The sequence below is a fragment of the Chiroxiphia lanceolata genome, chromosome 13, assembly GCF_009829145.1.
Source record: "Chiroxiphia lanceolata isolate bChiLan1 chromosome 13, bChiLan1.pri, whole genome shotgun sequence".
Taxonomy (NCBI): domain Eukaryota; kingdom Metazoa; phylum Chordata; class Aves; order Passeriformes; family Pipridae; genus Chiroxiphia; species Chiroxiphia lanceolata.
This window is the reverse complement of record NC_045649.1, coordinates 19,339,376-19,361,307: the sequence shown is the minus strand read 5'-3', so window position 1 is coordinate 19,361,307 and position 21,932 is coordinate 19,339,376. Positions and strand designations below refer to the sequence as shown.

Here is a 21,932-nt window from a genome sequence, read left to right as displayed (position 1 = left end):
TCATTGTTTGGCTCCGGCATTAACTACATTCCAGCGGGACGCAGCGCCCAGTCTCCTTCCTCGCATTCCTGCCCCACACAAAGGAGTCCCTGGCTCGCCGCGCCCCGCGCCCCGCTCGCCGCGCCGCGGAGCCCCTCCGGGCCGGCCGCCGCCTTCCCCCCCGCCCGGGGGTGCGGGCGGGCCGCGGCCCCGCCGCGGGGCGGACAACGGGGGCGGCGGGGGCCGGGACCCGCCGAGCGCAAATTCCTCCGCGCAGCGCGCCATTGACTGGACCGGGCAACTTATTTAAGGCTGGAAAGTGACACAGGGGCTACTCGACCGCGCCGGCCGCGCTCCGCGGGCAGCCCGGCCGCTCCGAGCCCCCAGCGCGGGATGCCGCCCGGGTGACCGCGCCCCGCAGCCCCCGCAGGAGGAGCCGCGTCCCGCCGCTGCCCCGCCAGGACCGCGGGAAGGGGGGCTTTCTTTTGGGCTGGTTTTTGTGTTGCTGGATTTAGGGATTTTTTTTGGATTCCTCCCCCTCACCCCCCCTTTTCTTTCTCTGCTCCGGGCTGCGGTTTTGCGGAGAGTTCGCCGCCCTCCCCCGCCCCGGGCCGCCGGGCTCCGGCCGAGCATGGAGAAGTACGAGGAGGACATGGCACTGAAGGCCACCAAGTTCATGGAGGACCTGTCCCTGTACGAGCCCTGCCCGGAGGGTCCGTACGGCCGGGGCGGCCGCCGGGACCTGGCGCTGCACCCCGACCTGGAGGAGACCAAGCGGGTCATCGCCGCCCACATGACGGCGGAGCAGCGGGGCCGGAAGATGAACGGCTCGGCCGCGCCGCCGCCCGCCGAAGGCTTCCCCGCCGCCCCCTGCGGCAAAGCCGCCCCGCTCCGCGCCAACGGCCGCGCGGCCGAGCCGTGCTGCGAGGAGGGGCTGTGCACCCGCTCCGAGGTGGCGCTGCCCTGCTACAGCGGCTTCGCCGACAAGGGCAAGCGCTACTCGGCCGAGGGCTATCGCTACGCCGCGGGCAGCGCCTTCGACGGCGGCTACGTGGCCAAGGGCGGCGGGCGGGCGCCCGGCGGCCCGGACGGCAAGTTCGGCGCGGCCAGTCCCCGGGCCAGCCTGGCCGCCGCCCCGCCCGGCCCCGCCGCCGAGCACGGCAAGTTCTCCAGCCCGCGCTCCAGCCTGGGCGGCGCGGCCGCGCTGTCCTACGAGAAGTTCTCCAGCCCCCGCTCCAGCCTGGTGGTGCCCGGGCAGGACAAGTTCGGCAGCCCCCGCGCCAGCCTGGTGCAGTACGACGGGGCCGCCCTGAGCCCCCGCTCCAGCTACGCCAGCACGGCCAGCGACACCAGCAAACACTCCAGCCCCCGCGCCAGCCTCACCGGCTACGACGGCGGCGGCAGCAAGCCCAGCAGCAACCGCACCAGCGGCATCAGCATGGGCTACGACCAGCGCCACGCCAGCCCCCGCTCCAGCACTGCCAGCCAGTACTCCTGCACCGCCAGCCCCCGCTCCAGCTACTCGGACTCCAGGTACGGCCCGTCGGGCAGCGCCGAGCCCGAGGGGGCGGGCGGCCCCGGGCTCGCCCTGGCCAGCCCCCGCTCCAGCCTGTGCGGCCCCGAGGGTGGTCGTGCCCCCGCCGTGGTCAGCCCCCGCTCCAGCATCTCCAGCCAGAGCTCGCGGAGCTCCCGCGGCTCCATGAGCGCCTACCCCGAGCTGCAGCTGCCCTCGCCCCGCTCTTCCCTGCTGGGGCCCGGCCTGCAGGAGGACGGCGCGGTGCCCGAGCTGGACGTGTACCACCGCATCCATGCCCAGTCCCCGCCGCGGCACGACCAGCAACACCCGGCCGCCCCCGAGCCGCCGCCCCCCTACGCCTACAGCCCGACCAAAGGCTCCGCTTCGGCCCCCAAATTCAAGCTCCCCTACCAGGTGACGCCGTGCCGGGAGAGCGGCCCCAGCCAGGCGGAGAGGCGGCTGGAAGCGCTGACGCTGGAGCTGGAGAAGGAGCTGGAGATGCACATGAAGAAGGAGTACTTCGGTGAGTGGGGCAGGGGGGAGCGAGGGACTGGAGGGCGTGCGGGGCTGCCCGGGCCGGGGGGCTTTGGCCGCGGACAGGGCGGGTGTGCGGTGCCCGGGGCTGCTCTGGACCAGGTGACTGCAGAAGTCCCGTGTCATCACAAACATTGCCTGGTGTCAGAAATGCTTGCACCATAGCTCGTTCCTGGTATGTGATCTCTGTCGTCTCTGCTCCTAACGCGGTTTGCCAGGATGTGCGATGCTTCCTTTCCACGTGCGGATGGGAGGCTTGTCTGAAGTGTTACAGGAGCTGTTTGTGCAGCAGGGGCTTACAGTGACTCTCTCCTTTGCCTTCCTCATGGGCTGCTGAAGCTTCTCCCTAAACCTCCAGCATCCCAGAGCTTGTGGTGTTTGTGGTGATGCTCTCAGTCTATGGTAACTTTTGTAGACGATGGTGAAGCAATTTTTAGTGCCTCGTTCGATGCAATCTTTGTGTTAGTTGAGAGCACCTGTGGGAGCCCAGCATTGTTTCTGCCCCGCGAGGCCTTGCAGGGTCTGCTGAGCACACGAGGCTGTCAGGGGTCCGTGTCATCCCTGGGATCAGAAAGCAGTTTGGAGGAGAGCCCTCAGTCCTTGCTGAGGATAAATCAGCCCCTTTGTCATTTCCTGGATTTTTGTTGCTTCTTTATGGAAGAAAAGTAACTTTTTGAAATGAGTGAACGTGGTTTGTAACCACAGTAGTTGGGATTAAGCTCACCTGTCCTTACTTTGCACTGTGTGGCAAAGACCAGAAATGCCCGTGAAAAGTTGATGCTGGAGCGTGCATAGAGCCACGTTTGTCCTGCACTGGGCACTGGGGATGAGCCGGGCAGCCCTCGGAGAGTTTGTTCCCTGCTTGAGCGAGGAGTGAGGGCTGTAAGCGGAGATATGAGAGCTCCCGGGGAGGAGGGGGGAGGAGGCCTGGGAAGGTGAGGGGCTGTGGATGAGCGAGCCCCGTGTGTGGCCTTTGAGGGAATGGTCATCTCCGTGCTTTGTGTGCTGCCCGGGCGCGGGGAGAGGCTCTCTGGCCGTGTGTGATTCCTGAGCGGCGTGAGCGTTCCTGAGATGGAGACGTGTGTTACCTGATTTAAACACGAGGTTCAGCTTGGTTTTGGCGCGGCATTAGCGTTCTGTACATGGAAGGAAGGAGTTGCAGGGCTCCATGCGTTTGTCTGGGAGATGCTTGTAGGGAGGTAGAGCTGGGCCGGTCGGTGGAGGTACTAAGTGAACAGTACCCTCACAACTGGGAAAACCCTTCTGTAAACTGCAGTGGCATAATTTCTACAAGCTTTTGTGCCCAGACAAAGGAGGCTGAGTGCAGTGTTTACTGCCTGCCTTCATCTGTCCGGGGTTCAAAAGAAGCTGATGATCACCCATTGCTGCATCTCTTGCAGTGTTGGCACCTGGCACGGTGCTCCTCCCTCCCCGAGGGGCAGGAACGGTTCACTTTGAGTATTGCAGGAGCTGGATGGGAGGGCTTGGAACACACGACCTGCAGGAAATGTTACCTTCCAAACTGACATGATATTCAGAGAGAGATTGAGAAATAAGTTGTTTCTTACACTGAATAATCTTATCTGTCCTGAGCCTCTGGGAGGTGTTTCCAGTGGCCTGGGAAAGCTGAGTGTGTGATCGGGGACTCCAAAAGCCAAGGGGAATCTGTTGTGGGTGGGTTTTCTTATTTATAAGAGTTTGCAAGTGTCACTGCTTGCAGGTATATTCCATAGCAACATGTTGCAGCATGCTCCAAACCTCGGGAGATGCAGCCAGTGTAGGATGAGCAGTGAGCTTATGCCTTTGTGCCTAGAGAGCATGTGGTGGAGCAGCACAAAGAAGCACTGCGGTGACTTGCACCCTGGAAGCAGATGAAACCCCGAAACCTGAGGTGCTTTGAAAGAGAAAGTTGATTTCTGTGAGTTGTTGAGGTTTTGATAAAAATCCTGGTGGACTTGATCCCACGTTTTTGGTTCAGGTCATCCATGTAGGTGAATGCTGAGCTTTGGCTGAGCAAGTGAACAGGAGGTTGGCAGGGATGACCACAGGCTATCGGGTCAGAGACAAGGAGGGGGAGAAGTCTGCTGTTTAGTTAGATTTACCTGAGAGGGTCTTAAACAACATTAATAAAAGGAGGCAATGAAAATGCCTTGATTTGTAGAGCAGCTTGCACAGGCTACAGCTGTGAAGTCTTTGCTTACGCTTTCACTCCTATAGCACTGGTGTCTGGCACACTCCAAAGGCAGCCGTGGGTGTTCTGTGATGCCTGTGGAGAACAGAATTGTTGAGCCAATAGTCTAACAAGGTAGAGGGAAGAGAGGAGATGGTTTAATGCTCCTTAATTAGATGAGCTCAACTGTTCAGTGAGTAAATGCTTATATGAGGATACTGGGTCCTGTCATCATTGTTGTTCTTCTCCAGCCCCCAGTAAAACTAGAATTGAGCAGTGTGCTGTTTTGAAATTGAGGGTACAGGACTAGCCAGCCCCGTTTGGAGAAGGAACAGTTCTACCCTGCCTTCAGTCTGGTTGTGGGTCTGTTTGAGTGTTCCCCTAACCACACTTGTGCTGGCAGTCCCTGGATCTTTCCTACACCTCAATACTTTGCTGCAGGAGGAACCTATAGTCTGGGACAGATAAATACATGATGGAGGACAAGTGGAGGGTCTGAGTGCTGGAGGGGCTCTGGAGGAGCCCAGTAGTGTGCAGGCCCTCAGGTCTGGTGCACTGACAGAGCTGTCTGCCCGTGCTGGGATGAAGAGCTCTGAGCAGTACTTGGTGCTGGGAGCTTGGCTTTACTGCTTCACCTCCTCCATCCTCCCTGTCTCCTCACAGGCTTCAGTGCAAAGGTAGAGAGAAGGAAGATGGCCTTCTGCAACTGGTTTAACCTGACTGAAGATGCTGGTGCTGTCAGGGAAGGGCTCTGCCCAGTTGCACAGCTGAGGGGTAGCACCCTGCCCTTCCAGGTGCTCCCAGCAACACATTGCAGCCACATGCACCCACTGATCTGACACAAAACAAAGGCTGCAGAGAAGGAAGGAGGGAGGGATGGTTGTTCATCCTTCTTGAAGAGCTGGCTGGAGCTGACCCAAGGCAGAGGGTGCAGACAGAGGGCTCCAGGAGGCTGGGACCCTTCCTTTGGCAGCAGCCTGCACTTGGATTGGGCAAAGCTGTGAGATTTCGTTCCCTTGTAGCTGCCTCCCGTGCAGCCCCTGCCCAACTGCTTCATCCTCAACTCTCTGAGACTCCCCTGTCTGTCCCCTGCCAAGGCACTGACAGTTTAGTAAATGTGCTTAGTTTAGTGGTAGATGCTGAGAAGAGACATAATAAAAAAGTACTTTCACTCACTTTCATAACTGTTCTCAGCTCAACATTCATACATGGTGAGGTGAATTGTCAGAGTTGTTTCAGGAATATTCTGGAAATTGAATGTTCCTCCTGAGGTGTCAACAGGACATTTGTGGGTGTTGGAAAGTCATCAGCTCAAGAGCTGTCTAAATCCTACTTACTTTGCAGAATTCTTCAGTCTGATGTCTAGGTGTTGAAAAAAACAGTTTAAGGCAAAAGATGGATTTTGGCATGCTCATCAAAGTCATGCAGTCCTTGAGGGACTGACTGTAACCCTGGCTTGTCGCCTACCGGGCAGGGAAATGTCATTGTGCTGAGCAGTTATGCTGATTTGGCTGTTGTTTTTGAACAAGATTCTCTGTGTGTCCTGGGACTTCCACTGTGTGTTGTCAGAAATGGAAGCAGAGTGACAGAGGGGTGCAGGCAGCAGTCACCTGCTCCTGACAGCCCCTGCTGTGCTGCAGCCATCGTCCCACAAGGGCTGTCTGCTCATCTTGGTCAGGGTGGTGAGATCCAGCACAAGCAGTGACTTAATTATCTTCAACTAAAGAGAAGATGCAAGAGGCATTGTGAGTCCAGGGAGGTGGGGGAGTGTGGACTCCTGCCTGTGCAAAGCCTGGAGAGAGACCTGTGCTGTTGTCCTTCAGCACCCCCGTGCAGCCAGTGCCCTTGTGAAGGTGCTTTTCCCCATCTCGGCCCATTCAGTGCCTTCCCCACCCCTTGCTGCCACCTCCCCCTCCCACAGTCCCTCCCTTCTGTCTCTCACAGCTGGTGTGCAGAGCACAGCAAGTTCATCCCTCCTGTGCTGCTCCTCAGGGAGAAACAAGCAGTCCTGTCACAGAGCTGTCACCTTTCCTGTCTTCCTTGGGCATCTTGTCCAACCCTTCACCCTGTGGAAAACCAGCCCCTTCCTGGTGTCCTGTGCAAGGTTTACCAAGTGAAGCAGGATGGGTTGATGTGGCAGAATGAGACACAAGTCTGGTTTTCTGTTCCTAACTCTTAGTCCTCTGTCTAGCAATAGCCCATGCTTATCCTTGCAAGTAGGCTTGACTCTTGAGAGCTCCTGGGTCTTCCAGAAAGCCACCTAGCACACATTTTTTGGAGCACCATCAAGAAATCCTGATGAAAAGCCTTTGGCCTGGTAGGTAGATGAAGGGAAGAAGTAGATCCCTTGAACCCATCCAGGCCCTCTCTGCCCTTTACATTTATAGTATCAATGTAAATCTGGATCAGCTTTTGAGCCCTACAATGTGCTCATGAGTTCAGAGCTGTGTGGTCATGTTTGTTCTGTGTGTGCAGGTGAGATCAAAGTTAACACAGGTAACAGTGGTCAGTCCTTACAAGTTGCATTGCTTAGAGATGAAATCGGAAAATCTGAATGAAATTTAGGGAAGCTGGCAGTGCGTGACAGGAACACTTGGGAGATTTGTTAAAGTGTTCTTTTCAGTCTTAGAGGTCCTGAAGCTTTCTTTGAGAACTGTTAGATCTTCCTGTTTCTATCAAAATAGAGATAATGGTTAATACATCATACTGTTTTTGGAAATAAGCAAAGATTTATTATCTGAGAATTACTTTATATTTCTCTTTCTGGTCCTGGAAATCAATTCAACATTGGTACTCAGCTGAGATCCTTCAGCATTTGCAGCTGAGGCTGTTCTGTGAAAAACCTGCTTTTGATGGCAAACATCTAAATAGAAATAAACTTCCATGCTGTGGTCTCCTGAGGGTTCAAACAGGCCATGTACCTCAGAGCTTGGGTTTGCTGATCTCCCAGATATATTGCTGAAACTGAGTCGAGAGTGGTCAGGCTTTTCTAGCCAAAATGCAAGACAGCCCTCAAAAAAAAGGGGTCAGGCAAGGGAGGTGTGTGTTCACTGGGGAAGGGGCAGGGAGAGCTGCAGTGAGAGGGTGCTGGGTAAGTGTGAATCAGCAGCATCCTCATGGCTCGAGCTACCAGGAGCCTGCCTCCTGAATGGGCCCAGGAAATAATGGTAAATAGTGAGAGAGAAAGAGGATCATTCAAAGGGAGGGAGTAGGAAGGCAGGAGAGAGAATATAGAAAGAATTCAATGGAAAGAAGAGGCTGCAAAAAATAAGTGTGATAACACAAGTCAACATAGCATTGTTTGTGGTATGAAATGTGCTATGAAGGATGTGGGAGTGGTCCTGGATGGGTTCTTGCAGTCCCTGCTAGCCATGCACATGCTTGTGAGCCTCCCTGAGGTTGGGAAGTGATAAACTGTGTCATATGTAATAACAGAAGGGGAGAGATGCAGAGTATGTGTTTATATTTTAACAAGTACTGGATGTGTGTAATGTGTACAATTAACATTAAATGGGAATTTGGGTGACTATAACTTGAGAGAGGCCTGTGTTATATGAATGGGGAGGAAAGCTTTCTTACCTTCAGTTGCAGGAAACTGACTGTGAATAGGGGTATTGTTTGATGGCAAGTGGGTTTTTGTTTCTTTTTTTTTTTTTTATTTGTACTTTTACTCTGGGCTCTCTCTGCATTGTTGTAAAAGCACTGCCTGCAAGGGGGGATTGTGGCTTCCAAAGAACTGCCATGTGTTTTGCTAGGGCAGGTGAGGTTTGCAGCACAGGGGGTTGGATCTGTAGATACAAGGGCTGGCATAGGCACAAGTCCTGCCGTGGTGTGGGAACTCTGGTTTGTCACCCTCTGCTGCTACCTCACGGTTGGGAAATGTCCCTGTGAGTGTCCCCCAGTGAAGGTCATCCCTGGGCGAGCAGGAGTGTGCCAGGGGGAGGGAGGGTTGGCAAGGGCTGAGTGGAGCCTGTGGAGTTTGGTTTGGACGTGCTGTGCCCCACGTGGCTGCAGAGCCACGAGGCCTCTGTGTGAAACACTGAGCAATTCCTTGGGTTGCTTGGCTTTTAGGGCTCTGTCCCAAGGTCCGAGCCAGGTCTGTGCTGCATTCCTCAAGTAAAAGGCTCTCAAATTCCCAGAAGTAACATCAGGCTTTTAAACACACCCCGTGTCCATCGCCCCAACCCAGTCAGCTCTGCTCCCTTAGAGGGGTCAGGGAGACACCCTAAGCCAGACTGAAAGGAAAAAGTGGTTCTCCAGCAGAGTTTAACTTTTACTGGCAGTTGTTTCCTCTGTGCTGGATCTTCCACAAAGATTTATGTGTGCAAATGTCCCGTTTGATGCTCAGTCACACACTGGAGATTTGTACACAGTGACGTGTGAATTGGGAGTAAATCCCAGTTTAATGAGTTTAATGGATTCCGTGGCCACTGTAGTTTGCAGAGTAGAAATGTGACCCTGCTGTGAAGGAACAGGTAACTGTCAAAGTAGCTGTTGTTACAGTGTGATTGAAGTTGATGTTTTTTAATGAAAACATCCCTGAAGTTGTATCATTTTTTACATCTAAAATGTGTAAATGATACAGGTTTGTGTGCTACCCCTGATGGCTTTGTGGTAGCAGCAAAGATGTTGGGCTGAAATCTTTAATATCCACAGTTAATAAATTAGGATGTAAACGTCTCTTACAACCATGTGGATATTGGATGCTTAGAAAGCACTCTCAGAGGAAGAGAATTTGCTAATACTAGACTGATTACTTCTAAAAAATGCTAAAATTATTATTAAAAAACCCCCAAACCTGGTAAAGTAATTTCCAGGTGTATAATAGGGTTCTTCAGCAGTGAAAAGGAAATAAAGCAACAGTGATAAGCCGAAGAGTTTTACTGAAACCAGAACACTTATGTAGATGTTTGGTAAGGCCTGGGCTTGACCTCCTACCTACATCACATGTCCCAAAAGTTCTCTCAGGACAGTACCCCAAATCACATTGGCAGAGTCACAGTCTGGGGGTGTCCTTGGCAGCACCTGGAGCCCCACAAGGTTGGAAAGGCATCCCCTTTGTCCCAGACCCAGCCTGGGCACTGGCAGAGGGTGTGATCCTGCAGTGCCCTCCGAGGAGGTGCCTGGGCAGCTGTCCCTGTTGGGATGGAGGTGTTGGAACCCTGTGGGCCCTGCTGGGGGAAGGGGAGGTACAGTCCCTCCCTTGGTGTCCAAAGGTCTGTGTTTGTCTCACAGCCTGTCAGAGTGGAGCAGTTCTGCTGTTGGCATTGGTTGTGTCCAAAACAGTCTCATTCTGTGGCTGGAGAATCTCGGTGTCTGAGGATATAATGTGGTGTTTGATTTCTGTGCCCATCCTGGACAAAGTGCCTCCTCTCTGACAGGGATGGGAATGTGTGATATAAACCAAAACTGAAGCAGTATAAAAGGATGAAGTGCAGGAATGTGTAGGATGTCTGTAAATTTTATTATGAGCTTTAAAAGGCTCTCTTTGGAGGGCTGTGCTCAGCTGCCTGGAAGGTTCAAGTGCTGACAGGGCAGAGTACCTGGGGCTGGGATGTGGCATTGCTTGGAGGTGCTCCAGGGGTGTGATGGCTCCCAAGGCTGGCAGCAGGATTCCTGTTGCTTATTAGGGAGCAGGACCAGCCTTCATCTCTGAACAAAATTAGCAAATGTGCTGATGAGGGACCAATAAATGTAGTGTTTGGCAGGATTTTTATGCAGTTTTTCACTGTGCCTGTGTGGATGCTGTCTCTGGAAGTGCATTTTGTCCTCTTTTTTGTACATTGGAGCAGATAGTTCCATTCTGTGGTATGTGTTATCTCTTCCTATTAACCTCACTGTGCTGCTTTAACTCCCTGTCAGTGTAGCCTTGCTTGTTACTGTGCTGAGACAGAGGAGCATAAGAAAACTGCCAAGCAAGCCGTGTATCTCTTCCAGCTGGAGTGTTTCACATTGTCTGAAACATGATTCCTTGTTTTTTGGAACAATTTTACTAAATCTCTAATGTCACATTTATGTGTTCCAGCGAACTTTTAAGAAAAGGCCTATGAGTCATTAAGGAAAAAACCCCAGCACCCCAGAGCACAAACACTCCTTTAATGCTCAGCTGAGAACTACTGTGCCTGTAAAACATGGAAGGGCTCACACAGGGGCACTCAGCTGGGGGTAAGGATTTATTGCTTGTGACACCTATTTCCAAATTTGAGATGCTGGAAAAGTTCCTTTTGGCAGGTTTTACATGAGAACCTGAAAGCAGCTGGGTTTGAACCTCTGTGGTGCTGAGGCTGTGGTGGGACACATGTGCTGACAAGTGCCCTCAGCTGTGAGCCCTGACCCTCCCTGCTGCTGAGAGAAGGGGCGGAAGTGGCAGCTCCTGCCTGGCTTGGATAAAGGGATATATTGGGCTGTTTTGTTGGTGCTGCCACCAGGGCTGAGCTGGGCTGGGCTCTGCCAGTGGGTGCCATGCACTGCCTGTGCACTCCTGGTGAGCCTTTGGGAGCTCAGGTACCCAACAGAGAACTGAGTTCCTCCAAGTGTCAGGGATGGGAAACCAAATAACTGTGAAAGGGGGATGTGATTAGGTTGGAGTAACAATGTGAATACTTAAGGCTGGATTTGGGGGAGATGATTAAAGTCTTTAATTGCAGGCAGCAGCACTGAAATGCAGCTGTGAGGGCTGATGTGGGTGTCTGTGAATGTTGGAAGAAGTGCAGGGAAGGCAGTGTGCAAGTGTAAAGAATATTAATATCACATACTGTGATGAAATAGCCAGGGAGTGGATCAAATGGACAACAAGGAGGCATTTAACAGGTTATAAAAGGTCGTGCCTGGTATGTAACATTGGTCTTCTAAGAATTTGGCTGAACAAGGTGTGTTTCGGTTCAAAATGTGTTTATAATTTTTGTGAAAAGTAGATGGCTATGGAGGAAGAACTGCTAGGGACTTTCAGATGTTTTCCTGGCCATCCAAACATTTATTTAATTGTTGAACTGTTTCACTTGTGACACCTCGGGACTTCTGGAAAGTGAAAACAAGATGTTTTCTTCCTTTTAATGTGGCCACTGAGAAAAAATTAGAAATTTTCAAAGTTAAAATAAAGAGAAACAAAAAGCCATCCCTAAATGCAGTTTGACAGTTGTGCATATTTAGATGCTTCAGCTGGCTTGGATCATATTTCCTGTGGTCTGTGGAGAGCCCGTGGCCTCTCCCAGGCCTGGGAAATACCCTTTTGTTCTGGCGGTCACTGCAGAAGCCTTTGTGCTGTGCTGCAGCGCCCCGGGCGGGCAGGGAACTGGGATCCCAGAGTGAAGCTCCTGGGCTGGAGGTTGGGTGGTCCTGCTGCTCTTCCTCCGTGTCCCTCAGCGTTCCTTCTGTGCTGGCACTGCCGGCCCGGGGGGCTCGGGGCGCGTCGGGAAAGGCCAGAACTGAGCACGGCTCCCTCTGGGGTCAGGGGTTGTTGGACTGGAAACGCGAGGTCAGGCAGCTGTTCACAAGTGTCCCAAACTTAAATTAGCAGGTAATTTGAGGTTCCTTTCTGTGTGTCTTTAGCAAGTGCGAACTGCAGCGTGTGTGCAGGGCGTGGTTGATTGGAAACCTTTGGTAGAGAGGTGTTTCTACCAAAGCAGGGAGAAGTGTGACTTTGTTAATAAATGTGATAAATCAAGCCTGGACCTGGCCGAATTGAGAGGGCTCTGCTGCTGTGGCTTGGCTCTGCTTGCCTGCCCTTGTGGAGTTGCCTTCAGTAGCATTAGAGTAGGACCTTGGTTTTCTGTCTTTTTTTGTGTGTGAAATTCCTGCTAAATCCATTTGTTTGGGCCAAATGTTGAATGATTGCAAAATAGTCCCTGGAATGGTTCTGAGCAAGGGGATAGTGGATAAATTCTGTCACTTATCCATGGTTTCCCCTGCTCAAAAGTGTGCTAACCTGACCATGTGCTGCTGGCTCCTGCCTTGTCTGTTCTTGTCATCCATATGAAATGTAGCAGGATTAGACCCACAGTCTGTGGGACTGTCTCACCTGTCACTCTTCTTTCCATCTCGCTGTAACTAAGTTAAGAATGTTGATTAATTGTTGTTGTTTTGTTTTATTTAAAAAAAAAGATAGAAGCAAAAGGTACTGGAGCCCAGCATCAGCTAAGGCAAAACAACTGTGTGTAGCAGGCAGTGGAAAGAGCTGTAATTGGTAAAATATTGCTGTCTCAGTGTTTCTCTGTGTTGTGGCAGTTGCCATGCTGTTAACCTTGAGCATCCCAGTTCTCAGGTGTACGTGGGGGAAACAGGCAATTCCTCAGGGAACAAGGCAGAAGTTCTGATGAATGGTAATAACTGTTGCAGCTCTATTTTCTTTTCTTTTCTTTTTTTTTTTTTCTTTTTTTTTTTTTTTTGCCAGGCAGTTATGTGAAAATTCTCTGCAGTTGGGGGGTTGCCCACTTTTAATCAAAGCCATGTTTCCCAGATCTAAACACTCAATGGAAACCAGATCTGCACACCAATCAAGTGTGTTAGAGTCCAAATTTTGAGCTGGTTTGAGAAATAAGCATGTAATTTTTTGAGGTGTAGGTCAGTAGCCAGTTGTCTTGGAAAGTGTGTTGGCTTGTTGTACCTCTTCCTGGCTAGAGCAGGGCTGGACCTCTGTGGTGCAGCCCTGTGAAGTGGTTCAGAGCAAGGGATGCACTTGCTCCATTGGAAACCCCCCATGACTCGGGTGCAGATCTTAGTGCCTTGACATAGGGGGAAAGAACTCCTCAAGGCATCTCAAAATAAAATTCATGCAAGGCATTAACTAATTACAATTTTATTTAGAAGATGGAACACGTGATAAATCCAGTGCTACCTCATTCATGACAGTCCTGTTTAGGTCATGAGGGCATGAATGACTTGTTTCTTGGAGTCGTCTCTAATTATTTTCATTACACCACAGAGATCAGGGAATAAGTAAATTCACATCAGTGTTTTACCCTTGCCATGTTTCTCTCCCTGACTTGTCCAGCAGCCTCTGCACCTCCCAGGTCATGCCCACCATGGAATGGTCAGGTGTCATCACTGTTCTGGGTTGGGGCTGTAAAAGGGATGTGCAGTTTGTCTGGGAATGTGGTATCTGACAGACAGGCACCAATTTCCTGCAAATTGTGATGTAACTAACAAAGAACAGGTGGAGTCAATGCTGTAAAAGAGGGCTGTGATGCTCTGTCCTGCTGACCTTTTCAGCTTGTACCAAGTCAGTTCTTAGCACAGAGTTCCCAAGTTGCTCTGCTCACAGGAGATGGGTGGAAGATGCATGTGTTGGGATAGAGGATGTGTCCCAAAGTGAAGTTGTGCATCCTCTGCTTTTCTCCTTTTGTCTTCTGCCCAGAACAGAAGTCCTTACAGGTATCCAGACCTAAACCTGAAGAGGGTGCACAGAGCGGAGGACAGGCACAGACACAGGTGGTGCAGGTGCCCCCTGTTCCCACTGCCCTGCAGGTGGTTGCAGAGATCACCCTGACCCTGGGTGTGCTCAGGAGGTGCTGGGGGCTCTCAGTATTGTTGCCAGTTGCTTCCTTTGGTTGCCTTTTGGGGTTTTTTTTCCCAAGAAACTAATGACAACTTATGGTTTTTTAATGAACTTTTGGCAGCCATCAGGTGCTGGTCTCAGATGCTGGCTTACAAACAATTAGAAAAAAGCTGGTTGTTTTGCTTGGTCCACACAGAGAATCTCCCAGCCCTTCTGTATGTTAGTTTTGAGGGAGACATTGCTGTGTGAGGTTGGTGAGAGTGACTGTGCTGGAAAGTGTTGCCAGTCTTGAAGAGTGGTGCAGGGCACAAGCAACACCTGGAAACAGGTCACTGCCCAGTTCAGAGAGAGAAGAGAAATCAAATCCACGGCTGGTTTGGGCTTGGAGCTTTGAATGCAGCACAGGCAAGGTTTGCCCCTTGCAGTAGTTTCTGGCAGAGCAGAGATGTGGCAATTCATTCACCAAATCCCACACTGCCCTAGAGCAATGGGGCAATTCCACGTGGGATGGAATGACTCTGGAGTGCCAGACCATACTTTTTAAAAAGTCAGACCCAAAAAAACCTCCCTGACCTATTAAGAAAATGTGAAAAGAGAAGGGGTGGCTTGGGTTAAGCTGAAACAGCCTTGCATGCTATAGAAGAGCAAACTGCTGTTAACTCTTTTGGGAACAGGCTTTCTCAGCCCCTGTTCCACACCTGGGAGGTGTTCAGGTCAGTGAAGAACCATCCCAGAAAGAGGTGATTCCCCAGAGGCTCTCCCAAAGAAAACACTTTGAAGAAGTGCCAAGTGCAGAGTTGCAAATCAGCTTCCTGGTGTGCCAAGTGTGTGAAGCTCTGCTTTTCCCTGCTTCCCACCTCCAGGGGCTTTGCCTGGCTTCCCCATGGGGTGGCAGGAGGAATGATGGGCAGGAGTGTGGAGCAGCTCAAACCCCCCTGGCCACAGGGGTGGCCTGGCTCTGGCTGGGCACCCCCGTCTCACTTTTACCTCTGTAGCTCATGAAAGAGGGAAAAAAACAACCCACAAAACAAAACACACAGAGCTCCTGAGCTGAAGGCCAAATCTTGGGCTCCTTTGTGGGCACAACTTCCTTTGAAATGACTGGGTGTTTGCTTTTTGGACTGGCAGAATTGGGAAACCCTGTGTTGGATTATTGCCAGGTTGGAGAAGGGAAGTGTTGCAAGGGCCAGGGGAAGGACTTAGTTTTACTTTTCTGACTAAGTACGCCCTGAATAACGAATATTGGCTTGGAGCTCTTCCATTCCCAAATTGGTCAGTCCACACGGGGTGCCTGCCTGGGAACTGCTAACCCTGCTCTGCAGATGGGATGACAGGCTGAGGGGCTGCCAAAGGCCGCTGTGGCTGGATGGGAGCAGGGCTGGGGACTGAGTGTCCTGACCCCCAGCAGTGCTGGGTGTTGTTCCATCGTGGAGCTGAACCCCACCTGTGGAGGTCAGGGCAGTGCTGGGGGGTGAGGGGGGCTCTGGGAGGCTGCTGAGAGCACAGGACCAGGCACAGACATTAGCTCGATGTGACACCACAGGTGTCAGGGTACCAAGTGGCAAAGAATTTTTCCACTTTCCCCTTTTCCATCCAGGTGCCTCTTCTTCCAGCTGTCTCATCCTGCATCGTTGGGTGAGGGTGCTGGGCACGTTGGGTGAGGGTGCTGGGCACGTTGGGTGATACCAGTTGTCAGAGTTTCTTTCTTCTCTCCTCTGATCTTTGGGTGGGGGTTGTCCCTGCCTTGACTCCTGTCCCCTCTCAACTCCCAAAGACAAGGCCTATGTGGGCTTGTGCAGAGACCAGGCTTCTGCAAGGATTTGGCTGCTCTGGTCCTCAAGGTCACTCTGTGGTACTTAAAAGCAGAGAGGAAGGTGTGCAGTGGTGGGGTGGGAGGGAATAGAGGGTGAGTCACTCTGAGAATGCCCACTGCTCACCAGCACGTGCTTTTAGGAAGCTTTTGACCTAGTGTTCCTATCCAGTGTGTAAAATGGGAGAGAGAAATTTGATTCTCAAGAAAAGGAGAAGGGGCTGCTGAGAGCTCTGGCAAATACATTGGTAACATTTGCCTAAATTTTGAGAAATACATTATTTCACCTTTATTATGAAGCTCATGCCTGTGCATTTGTGTCTCCCCACTGTTTTCTGGGCTTTTGCCATTTCAAGGCAATATTTGTTGCTCCACGAGCACTGGTACCAGGGCTGAGCTGAAAGTGGGATAAAACCACTTTGGTTTTAATTTGAGCAGGGCACCAAATTATAGAGGCACTGCGGGGGAATGTTAGGTCATAACTTTAATTTTACTTTACGTGTTGTGAAGTTGATTAGGATGCAACGAAAATGCAGGGAGAAGAATGGGAGTGTGCCCTTCTCAGGGGACAAGAGTTGCACATCCAGATGACCATGATGTGCAAAAAATCTCCCTAAATGCTGGAGAGAGATTCCTGCTTCGAAGGAAGATCTGGGACTTGGGTACACTGCTGTGCAGGCTCAGTTCTGCACACACCATTTCCTGCTGGAACACTTACCGTTCCCCAAAAAATCAGTTACCAGCCAGAAAAAGTGTTCAACGAGCCTGCAAACAAATTATTTGAATTTTTTTGACTGTGCAAGTTACAGTTTCTCACCAAGCAGTTGACTTAAGACAACAGAATAAGTGTTTTCTTGGGATCTAAATTAGGGTAAGACTGACTCCAAGGTCAGGTGTGACCGTTTTGGAACAAACAGTTGCATGTTTGTTTTCATCCTGCAGCTCAGGGCCAGGGCACAACTTCTAAGCACAGGGGGGAGGGAAGAAGTGAGATAAGGGTGTTTCTGTTCTGTGCACGCTGGAGGGTAGATCAGGACAGAGGACAAGCTTAATCCTAAATAGGAATAAAACAGTTCAAGTTTTCTCTCAAAAGGTCCATGATCAGGTCATTAAGAAACAGTAGCAGGTGGTGCCCTGGGCTCTTGTGCAGGGGCAGAGGAGGCTGGAGCCTGGGGGACACCCAGGATTTTGGGTCTGAGCTGAAGGTCCTGCTGGCAGCAGATGCTGAGCTATCCCTACTTCAGCAGGTGAAGGACTGAGGTACTGGCCGGGATTTAAACCTCTCACTGCAGAGGAAAACAGCTTTTTTTCATGGTGAGGTGCAAGTTGCTCAGCTAACTTAGATGACAGCACACACCTTGACTGAGCATCTGTTGGTTCAGGGAAAGAGAGACATGTTCTTCCTACCTGGTGTGCCATGGAGGCTTCCCTGGAGGTGGGAAGCAGGGAAAAGCAGAGCACTTGGCACACCAGCCATGGCTGTCAGCTGAGTCACTGACTGCACTGCAGGATAAAAGCTGTGCCTCCCATCAGCTGAAAACCAACGGGGAACAACCACTTTGGGTGATCCCTCCGGGCTTTTTGCTTTTCCAGAAGAGACATCTCTCTCCTGTGGTGAAAGACAACGAGAGAAGGTGGTTTGTGACTGGTACTGGAGTGAAGCACAAGCTGTTTTAATTGAGGATAAACAATGATTCCTTCTCTAAAGAACATTAGCTCCTCTCCAGAAATTATAAAATCATTCATCTCTCAAAGGCACCAGTGGGAGAAGCAAGGGATGTGTAGGCACCAGCTCAGTACCAACTTGTACTTCACTCTTAACCTTACAGAGGAAACACAGTAGAGAGACTTGTCACTGATTTAGTAAAAGCTACCCTTATTTTCATGGATATAATTACATAAGAGGCTATATTCATCTGGAAACAAAAGCTCTAGTAATCTAAAAAAGCGAGAATAAATTTAAAAAACCCAACAGCTAGACTAATTCATTTAGCTAGTTTTCAAAAGATAAGTTTTGGGGGTTGTGTTTGGTTTGATTTTTTTTTTTTTTTTTTTAAAGGGAACATTGAGGAACCTATTTCTTAGTGGATACAGTGAGAGATTTCAAAGGGGCTTTGGTGCAACTAAGGGAATGGTTGCATTAGGCTGTGCTATAGTGATTTAACATGCGAGAAGGAAAAAATCCAGCTGAATGATTTACACACTGATCTGGAATGTTTTGATTAAAGGTCAGGCTTAAAAATGTATTTATGCTTATTTGTAAGTCCAAAGAGAATCCACTGGGGAGTTAAATCTCTGAGTGGGCATTTAGTGTGTAAATATTCATGGGTAGCTCTTTACTTACCCATGGCATTTTGTTGTGAATTTAGACAGGAAGAGTTTACTTGAAAACTGAAGTCCAGACTCTTTGAGTACCTTCAAAAGGGGAGAGCATTTCTGTAGACTGACCTGACTTCAAATATTGAATATAAGCTCTGTACCTTACTGACTTACAGGAGTTCTGAAGTAGCAAGGGAAAAGAGAAAAGGGGGTCCAAGAAAACTGGTTGATTTTCAAGGATTGCAGTCTCCAAGCTCAGGAATGCTCCATCCTGACATGCAGGAAGCAGCAGGAGGCCTGCATGGCCTGCATGGATGAGCAAGGAGCTCTGAAAAGGAGATGAAAAGGATTGAATAAGTGTAAGAGGTGGAAGCAGGGACAGGTGACCTGGGAGGAATATAAAAATACTGCCAGAGTACACATGCTTGGGGTCAGGAGAGACAGAGCTCGTCTGGAGGTGTGAGAGTCGAGAAGTGCAGTGCTTCTGCAGATGCATTAGCAAAAGGAAGACCAGGGAACGTGGAACAGGGTGCTGTGCTGGCCTTCTGTGAGGGAGAGCTTGGTGAATTGGGGGAGGAGTGGTCACTGAGCTCAGCTTTAGCAAAGCTTTTGATGCTGTCACCCATAATATCCCTCTAGACAACCTGGTGGATACAGGCTGGATAAGTGGATGGTGAGATGGACTGAAAGCTGGTTAAGGTGCTGAACTCAGAGCTGTGACCAGTGAGATGAGGTCGGGTCACTGCTGGTGCATCTTAGAAGTCAGTACTGTTTGACACCTGGATGATGGGACAGGGTACTTGTCATAGTTTTGAAAAGAGATGTTGGAATTTTTCCCTAGTGTCCTGTTTTTCCCATTCCCCCCAGTCTGTTTCTCCCAGGACGGGGGGAATCAGGGAGGGGATGAGGGTTGCTGTGGGTTTTCTCTCCCCCCACCTGGGGAATTAAGACTTAGTTTTGTTTCTTCTGAAGTTTTTGATTGCACCATTTGTTGTTTATTCAGATTTTGTTGATAAAAAGCCGTTTCTTTTCCTTTTCCACACTTCCACCTGAAGTTTCTTAATTTCTAAGTTGTAAACTTGTTAAACTGAGACAGTCCCCCTCTAGCAGGCTTGGAGATTGTACTACACCGGGAGGAGTGCTGGATAGACTAGAGGGATGTGGTGTAGTTCAGCAGGACCTTGACAGGCTGGAGAAATATGGTAACAGGAACTTCAGGGAGTCCAGCAAAGGGCAGTGCCAAGTCCTGCCCCTGGGGAGCAAGAGCCTCACCCAGTGCCATGAGCTGGGGACACACTGGCTGAAAGCAGCTCTGCAGAAAGGCCCTCTGGGGTCCAGTGGACACGAGCCAGCAGTGTGTGCTTGTGGCAGAGGAAGCCAACAGCATCTTGAGCTGGTGTTCACACCCAACTGCCTTGGATCACAGGGATTCTGAAGCTGAAGGCACGTCCTGGACATCCACCTGGCAGCTGGGTGCCCACATACCCTGTCCACCCTCAGTGTCTGGGCAGTTTGCCCACAAGAGCTGTGTCTGAATGAGGGGCTGGGAGTGGGTTGTGTCAGCTTCTGGTGTGGGTAGTCCTGGGTGGGAGATGTGGCAGCTCCCACCCCGTGCCCAGATGGAAGCTCAGGTCTCATCCAGCTTCCCAGTCGCAGCTCCTCTGGTACCCACTTCTCAGGTGGATCTTCTGGAGCTTAAAAGGGCACCCAACAGTTACCACTAGATCATAATCATATGTGAATTATCTTTTATTGCTTTTGTCATGATCCTAATCTGAACCACTGCTTTAGTAGTAGGGAAAATATTTACCACTGACATTGCATGTGGGGTTTGCACTGGGCTCTGCAACGATGGATGAAGAGCCAGCACAGCTGAGGTGGAAAGAGTTACCTCTCTTTATCACTTCTGTTTTGTTGAGTATTTTAATTAAAACCAGAGAGAGGGAAATTTCTCACACTGTTTCCAATTTTTAGTGGTTTCACCTGCTGTTGAAAATTGCATCAAGACATAACAGTACAGGGATGATGTCAAGAGGAATGAATGCTCCTTTTAGTGGCTGTGAATAGAGGCTTCTCATATCAGTTAAGTGTTCACTTAAAATTAGGAGAAGATTACAGGTTTATGTTAGTTTTTAGCCAGTCCTCTAAGACGTAAATTAGCTAACATTTCACCACTTTGTGTAACCTTTCACAATGGAGAAGGGAGGTTTGGATGATGAACTGCGTAAGGTCACATTTATTTGGAGATATTTGCTGTAGCTAACAACGTGGCAAATTACCTTCCTAACCCTTCAGGCTTTCTATCTGCTCACTCTTTCCCTGCTTTTTTTGCAGTTCTTGAGTTTGCTTTTTGGTTGCTTCTAGAAAGATTTTTAAGGAATAATTGTCCCAGGGGAGTTTGCTCCCCACTGTGCTTTAGCTGTATTTTGTAAGTGTTGAGAGAAATTTAGGCACAACTCCTTTGCTATCTTGTGACTGTGGGTGGTGGAGCTGATGAGTTACTCGCGAAATAAGATGTCTGAGTGGTGGGGTGTCAGGAGTGGGAGAGAAGAGCATTTTGTCTCTTGTTCGTCACTTTGACTTGAGTCTGGCATCCAGCTCCACAAGAAGGGGAGTCCATCTTTCAAAAGCCAGCTTGAAAAGCAGATGCCTGGCTGTCTTGGTGTGGAGATGGTGAGTAGGGTGAGTGTGGAGAAGGCACCCAGTGTTAGTTCTGCCCTGAAACGTGGTTGGGTCCTGCAGTGCTGGTTGCAGCTGTTTCGTGAAGACAAGACTTGTTGGGCACCAATGTCACCGTGCACGATGACCACTTGGAAAGATAAATCCTTTCTGCCCTAAAGCAAATGGCCTTTGACATTAGCCATTGAGGCCACAGGGTCTTCACTGTTTGCAGGACATGTGTTCCTTAACGGGAGCAGCTTAGCACTTCAGCTGAAGTGGTTGCAGGTTTCTCCATCCATGGGCCAAGGCTTTGGCTGCAGGTGCAGTGGGCAGGTTGTGACAAGAGCAGATGATGCCAAAACCCTTTTATGGTTGGGGTTTACCTTTTATGCCAGGTCCTTCCTGAGCTGACTTGCTGGTCAGTGTCTTGTGCATTGTCTCCTCAGTGTCTGGGTTCTGCAGAGGAGCCACGAGAGTATAAAAGGTGGGTGACAAAAGAAGTGTGTTTGTACACACGCAGTCTGCCAGCTCTGGCTGATGGTTTGTCACTAGGTGGGAGAGAGCACACAACTAAGTATGTGTTGCCTCTGCCTGTACACTCAGTTAGTGCTATGACCAAGCCCATCTTTCTACTTCCCATTCCTTCCAGGGAAAACTGTGTTATTCTTCCCCCCCCCCCCCCCCCAATTTTCTGGCCTTTTATACCCACTCTGCTCCCATTTCATGTCAAGTGACAGTCAGGGTCAAAGCAGGGGAGAGGGATGGAGGGATGGTCCTGTGTGTGATATTTGTGCATTTCTGGATCATTGGATACTGTTTGGATGCGGATCAAGTGTGTGTTCACATTCTGTGGAATTCTCCAGACAGATCACGTACCCTGGAGTTCACGCCAGCTGCTGGAGAGCAGACTGTTACCTGAGCCAGGACTGACAATACCTGATCCAGCAAAAAGTCAAAGCAGTCCAGACAAACAATACCTGACCTAGCAGAAATCTTGCCAATGTGAGTAAACTATCAGTACTTTACACTTTGTGGCATCTTTTTCTATGGCACTAAGAGTTGTAAAGCTGGGTTTGTTCAGTCCCTGGAACTGCCGCCCACCTCAGCAGAAGGGTCACTGTCAAGCAAGAATGTGTCCACTCCTACAGGTCTGGGTGGTGCTGTGTGGCCACAGCTGCCATGGGGAGCAAGTCACTGAAGGGGAGAGCGGAGCTCAGGTCCTTCCATGGATATGTGAAGCTCAGAGTTGTCCTCTGGCGGGAATCCCTGTAGACAGGAGTCTGACTAAAGCTCGGAACATCCACCACTTGTTTGCCTTAGGTCTGCACTGGAGAGCGGCTGAACCCATGGGCAGCTTTGGGTGTTGATTTTCTAACTTTTACTTTTTTTCTTCTCCCAGTCGGATCCACAGGAAGGAAATGAGCTTAAATATATAGCATTTGGTGTTAGT

At 50.5% G+C, this 21,932-nt stretch overlaps 1 protein-coding gene across 1 annotated transcript in view; it reads left to right on the top strand.

Moving 5' to 3' along the window:
* The first annotated feature begins 371 nt into the window (after positions 1 to 371).
* WTIP (WT1 interacting protein) overlaps positions 372 to 21,932 on the top strand; it is an 85,308-nt gene continuing 63,747 nt past the window's right edge. Inside the window, exon 1 of the mRNA XM_032701103.1 lies at positions 372 to 2,018. Within this exon, the coding sequence (XP_032556994.1) occupies positions 611 to 2,018 (1,408 nt within the window). The 5' untranslated portion in view covers positions 372 to 610. The remainder of the gene's footprint in view (positions 2,019 to 21,932) is intronic.